The 6,215-nt window shown below is 48.2% G+C and overlaps 1 protein-coding gene across 5 annotated transcripts in view; it reads right to left on the bottom strand.

The window, feature by feature from the left end:
* Window positions 1–3,312: 3,312 nt before the first annotated feature.
* The window catches only part of SMARCA2 (SWI/SNF related, matrix associated, actin dependent regulator of chromatin, subfamily a, member 2), a 181,027-nt gene continuing 178,124 nt past the window's right edge, over window positions 3,313–6,215 (bottom strand). For all 5 annotated transcript variants that reach the window (XM_044265960.1, XM_044265965.1, XM_044265964.1 and 2 more), the window contains 2 exons: window positions 5,345–5,487; window positions 3,313–4,316 (listed from right to left, as the gene is read on the bottom strand). In XM_044265960.1, the coding sequence (XP_044121895.1) occupies window positions 4,281–4,316; window positions 5,345–5,487 (179 nt within the window). In that variant the 3' untranslated portion in view covers window positions 3,313–4,280. The remainder of the gene's footprint in view (window positions 4,317–5,344; window positions 5,488–6,215) is intronic.

Raw genomic sequence — 6,215 nt, 5'->3', positions numbered from 1 at the left:
TCCCCGCAGCAAGCAATAAGCTCACTGGGCTCTTCCTGTCAGCAGGTGATGCTGGCGACAGCTGGGGACCCGGCCTTCGACGACACACAGGATTCTACGTATTTATGTGAACAGGAAGAAAGGGACAGGAGTAAGCACATCAGGCTCTTAAAGCTAGCTGCCTGGTGGGGGTAAATTTAAAAAAATAAAATTTGGGGAGGTATTATTTCACTAGGTATGGTGGACCCATGTCCGTTTTATAATGGACGTTAATTAAAGCTTTTGCAAGAGAATTTAGAAAACACATATATTTGCTGGAGGGACTATACATCTGTTCTCTCAAGTTTAGAATCCCACGGTGAGCCTTGCTTCCTAACAGTACTTGGGTTCACAAAGGCCTCTTTCTTGTACACAATCCACCCCAGTGTTTATAAACAGGAAACTGGTTTCCCCACACTCTTGACTTTGTTGTTTTGCCTTATGCAATTTAGTAAATCCCTTCGGAAAATCCTGACCGAAAGTGATGCCCAATATGGATGCCTTCTTACCGAAAGGGCTCAGTCATTCGGAACTTGTCCCTTCCACTTTCCATTACGTTCGCCATCCCAAACCACACCAGTGATGGATGGCACGCACCTGAACATCCCTCCAGCAATTCCACACCATCCGTCATCGCCTCTCACGCTGCGCTCCCCTCGTCTTTGATCATCCCTCCCCTAAGCACAGCAGAGAGTGAAATCCTGGGACTCCTACGCTGTGGTAGTCTGAGGAAGGACAGCAATTGTGTTTTATCAGGCTTGACGTAGCTCTTACTTAGTAAATTTTGAGGAGAGGGGTAGAATTGGCTCTTCTTCCAGGATATCTGTACAGTGAGATCGACTGTTCATATAAAAATCTCATGGGGACCGTCTTTATTCATAAGTGGAGACTATGTCTCTGTCCTTGGGTGAGGTGGACCGAAAAATTTTCGGCTTGTATTACACCTTTTTGGTCTGAATGAGGTTCAAGGCAAGCACAAAGGAAGGTTGCTTCCTGGGAACGCCGATGACCAGAAAGCTCTGTCCCGGGCGGGGGGGATGGGGGACATTCGTCCTTTTCACATATCCCTGTTGTGGTCGATTTGACCACAGTGACAGTTGCGGGATGGATGTGTCCACCTGTACCAATGACAGAAATCAAGACCACGTTCCATGTGGCCTCTGGTAGCTCCCCAGGGGTGACGTAGCAGAGACGAACAATACGGCAGAACCCGTGGTGCTTTTCCAACTGGGGCACGCCTCAGAGTCACCTGGAGCGCAGTTGCGCTGTCCACACCGGCTGGGTCTCCCGCAGCAGCTGGGGTCTAAGGGACAAGGTTCTGGTCCTTGGAGTGGCTTGTCATTGAGCAGGAAGAGCCAGGGTAGCCGAGGAGCCGGGCTGGGGGAACTTGGCTTGGGTGTCGGAGTACAGCCCTGAGCCCGGATGGTTTGTCAGCGTGGTGGCATCTGCCCTGCCCTTGCGGGTTTATCAATGAGGCGGGAGCCACGCCTCCCCTCGGCACCGCTCGTGGCCCAGGAGCCGAGAGCCTCACTTCCGGATTCTGCTCTGGTGCACTGGCCACAGCTCTGGGGTCTCTGGTTTGCACAACTCCTACTTGCAAAAAAGGAAACAAGAACTGTGCCTTCTTTACAGCGATCCTGTCATCAAATAAACCCATTAAGGGATCCAGTGGATTGGCCTGTACTCTTATCTGAGTATAGTTCTTTCTTGGAAAGAACTAGGCCTACCTGGTGGGCTCGGCTCCGGCTGAACAAAACGGCTTTCCCCAAGGAGGAGGCAAACCGGCAACACCCCAGTGCAGGCAGCATGGCCGGCCTCTGGCTCATGCGCTCCCTCTCCCTGCCTCCCCGCCACCCCGCTTGTCTGTGGGAGCCGGGGAAACTGAGTCAGAGAACAGTCTAACGCAGTCGCGATCCTGAACCACAAAGGCAGTGGTTGGGATGGCTTTAGAGCACCAGAGCCTCCCCCGCTGCGCAGAGACGGATTTGTACATGAAGTAGAGGAAATGGAAGCTCGTGGTGAGATAGGGCTCTTCCCTTGGAACTGAAACCAAACCCTTCAATAACAGACTCTAACCCAGTGCCCTTTTACAGGGGAAGCACCAAGCCCATTATGGCTGGTAAACTCTGCAAAAGGTAGGACGAAGCAGCCCAGACTGTGATGCTCAGACTAAGTGGAAATGCAGACAGGAGAGCGCACACTTACGGGGACCAGGGAGTGTCTCCGGAGGATGCACGTCGTGTGGGTCTGATTTCCTGCAGGATTCAAAGGAGGATGACTTGGTCATACTTGGCATTAGGAAAGCCAGAATTGTGGCATTCTCCCTGGGCGATTCTAGGAAAGGTTTTTATCACTCGATTAGAGAGAAAACTTTTCCATTTTGGTCCCTGGAGTCATGGGTTCCATAAGGAAGAAGGTGTTAACCTTCTTTGAAAACTTTTCAAAACAAATAAATGCAAAACAGTTTTGTGACAATCGGGGAAACAGGACTATAACACAGGAGATATAAGGAAACTGTTGTTCATTCCCCCCCTTTCTTCCCTCTTTTTTTAGAGCGAGAGAGACAGCATGCACACAGGTAGGCAGAGAGAGGGGGAAGCAGGCCCACCGCTGAGCAGAGAGCCCGACGTGGGACTCGATCCCAGGACCCTGAGATCACGACCTGAGCTGAAGGCAGTCGCTTAACCAACTCAGCTACCCAGGTACCCTGTTAATTCCGTCTGGTATGAAAGTAGGATTGTGGAAACCAGAGGGATGGATTAAGTGGTATGGAGGTCCGTGCTGAAGTATTTAGGGGTGAAGTGTTATGATGGCTGGGACTTAATTTCAAAATGGTTCCATGAAAAGGGGAGGAGGACAAAGTAGTAACCATGGTTCTGTCTTGGTAGGAGAGCATAGGTGTGCATGGAACTCGTCTTTCCCTTGAGATCTCGTGAAATCTTTCAAATCAAAAGCTATTACTATAGATGTGTTCCATATTATAGCACAGGATAAATCTATATTCCCATACAGATGGGCTGGCTAGAATCAGACTTTAAAGCCCTAATTACGGTTGAGCTGGGTTTAGCATGGCTTGGTCCCTGGCCACATGTCTCCTAGTGGTGGGGATGATGGACCCTTCTCCTTTGCAACAAGCCTAGTTCTTTCCAGGAGAGGAGCTCTCTCCCCCTTTTTGTTTTCTCCCCACCCCTGACCAAGCAGTCCATGGCCAGAGCCTACCTAGCCCTCCGCAGGAGACCTTCACTCAGGCAAGGGTTTCAACCCCCTAGAACTCAAAAAACAGGAGGCAGTTGGTTGAGCTAAATTCTTTATTAGGAAAGCACCAACACCACATTCTTGGAAATTACTGGAATTTTATTTGCCTCAGGCTTATGACTTGCAACCAAAGACATTGTGCAAAGAAAGCAAAGATTAAGTACACTTTAGGGAGAAGGAGACGATACACATCGGTAACGTAGGAGATCAGGTGGACAAAAGAAGCCATCCAATACACTAGAGAGATTGCAATATTCAATAGCGTTTTCAACAAAACTTTTTTTTTTAAATCAAGAGCAAAGAAAAAATTAAGCAATGTTTACAGTAGACATAAATCTTATATAGTTCAAAAAGCATTTTTTCAGATCGTAGAGCATAAAGTGGAAAAAATGTCTATGCAGGTGAAGTCTAACTACTGTACATTTATCACCTAGTAAAGTTGCTTATATGTACCACAGTGTAAAAAAAAAAAATACCGAACAAATTAAAACCTTGAAAATTGCCTGATGAAAAATAAAATAACCAGTGGCTTTTAATGGCTTCTTCTGGTTATCAGTTCTACAAAATAACAACAACAACAACAAAAAAGCCAAAAAAATAAAAAAAAAAAACCTTTTCATTTGAACAGGTGGTAAAACCAGGCACAGTCAAACCGTTACCAAATTAGACCCACCCATAGAAATATACTATCCACCCACATATTTTCCATCAAAAGCTTTGTCTGTTTTAATCTTTGAATCTTTGAGGCCCATTTGGTCACAATATGTTACAAATTTTGTGTGTGTGTGTGTGTGTGTGTCTATGTGCGTGTCTGTGCGTGTTGTGTTTTTACACCATGATATCATATGTTTGTCGGGCACGATCCTAAAGCTAGTTGATAGACGAGGATGATACAGAAACAACCCAGTGCCCGTAGGACAAATGCACTCACTGGGTAGAAATGAGGGAGGGGAGGAAGGAGTTCAGTTCTACCGAGGTGGGGGGTGGCGGGGGAAGGTCCACACTGATCACTCATCATCCGTCCCGCTTGCTTCTGACTGTTCCTAAAAATTAAAATATGATAAAAATGCATGAAATCACACGTAAGAAAAAGGTGTAATAGACCCTCCCGAGGCAAACTCGAACGGAAATGGCTTTTTGGGGCATTTGCATCTCCACATTCTGGGGCAAGGTGGCAGAACCCGAGAGAAATCCAAGGTCCAAAGGGGAGCTTCTGCTGCGAATCCCAAAGCACCACCCCCAATCTGTACCGCTGTTTCGTTTTCTTCTGCCTTGGCATGAGAAGGTCAAGGCTATTAACTGTTATTTTTAGCGCACTGGGTTTAGAAAATTCACCAGCGGTCAAAAGGACCATGCATTTGATGTCAACGCACAGGTAAGTCTTTGAAAGAAAACACAGCATTTTAAATGCATTTGGTGAAGGCTGGGTGGGGGGAGCATGAAGCGTTCGCAGATGTTTTTCATCAGACCCAAATGGCAGCGCGCTGAAGTTGGGGGGGGGCTGATGAGGAACCTGAGGTCTCGGGAAAGGGAATACAATGGAGGCCTCTGGCATGTGTCCCCCACATCCGGGACGGTGCCCCGACCCGCCGGTCACACTGTTTGGGTCTGAATCCAACCTCTGCTGTTCGCAGAGAGCCAAACACACCTAACCGGGGCCCGGGCTTCTGTGACACGTTGCAAGTAACAGCGCTCCTTGGGGGCCCCCACGAGTGTTGAAGATGACATCACAAGGGAAGGCAAGTGTTTCAGGGCCTTTCCATCCCTGCTCCTGAATTTTTCCAAGATTAAAAATAGGCAGCCTTCGAGAAAACTGTATTTGTAAGCAGTGGGAAGTTAAGAAAGGAGAAGAAGAAACTCGACTGAGTAGTTTTTCATTTTTGGAGACAGTTAAAAAGGCACTAACCAAAAGCTTGAAATTCTCTGTCCTAGATCATGCCGCTTGGCTCCCAGCCCTCAGGAATGAAATCTCCCCCGCGTCTCTACCTTTCCCTTTCTGGATAAAAGCGGTTAGACGGGAGGGACGGAGGGAGAGGGCTTCTGGGCTTCAGCCAAAGCCGGCTGCACTTACATTTTCGTCCTGCTCCTCGTCACTGTCGAAATCACTCACAACAGGCTTGGCTTTTCCCCGATTTGGCCTCTTCTTGCCTTTGCCTTTGTCCCGGGCTTTCTCGTCTTTCTTATTGAGCTTGATTTTCACCTTAACAGATTTGGCTACGACAAAACACGGAAGAGCCGTGAGGAATCGCAGGCAAGTCCTTCTGCAGGGAGTGAAAAGACCATCGGGCTGCAGAGCCCAAAGCCAAGGTCCCCAGAGCGCCTGGAACGCTCGACGGCTGCCTGTTCGCCGTCACCCTGGCAGCCGCTCTGCTCACACACAGCTTGGTCAGGAGGACACAGCGCCCTGTTCGCCAGAACACGCTCCAGGAGCGAGGGCAGCAGCATGGGGTCCTTTTTGCGGTCGCTTAAGGGTTGGACAGGGGCTTCCTAAGCAGGGGAAGCAGAGCTGCCTTTCTTGCTGGTAGAGGGTTGGGGGTGTTTATTCAGTAGAATTTTGTTGGGACAAAGTACGCGTAAGTATAAAGCCTTTTCTTTCTTTAAAGGCCAATGGTACTGCGTAGATAACTCCAGCTGACTTGAAAATTCAGAGCTGAATAATATTAACAACACAGAAAGCTACAAAACAGCAAGTTAAATGGTTGTGAACACTTTCCTTCCCCCACCTCTAGTACCTCCTGATTGCTCTTCCTGGGGATGAGTTCCAGAAACAAACAATTTACAGTTTATAATTACATAATTAGGGAACATAAAGAATTCAAGGGCAGCGCACAGTCATTCACTTGCTTGATGACGCCCCAATTACCCATCCTTACCTTCATACTCACCCGTGGCGGGGGGCACTTCTGTTAGTATCTATTTGCCCAATTCTTTCCAAGGCTTGG

Source organism: Neovison vison, chromosome 9 (genome assembly GCF_020171115.1).
Source record: "Neovison vison isolate M4711 chromosome 9, ASM_NN_V1, whole genome shotgun sequence".
NCBI classification, from domain to species: domain Eukaryota; kingdom Metazoa; phylum Chordata; class Mammalia; order Carnivora; family Mustelidae; genus Neogale; species Neogale vison.
Note: the sequence above shows the minus strand (reverse complement) of the source record. Positions and strands in the feature narration are given on the sequence as shown.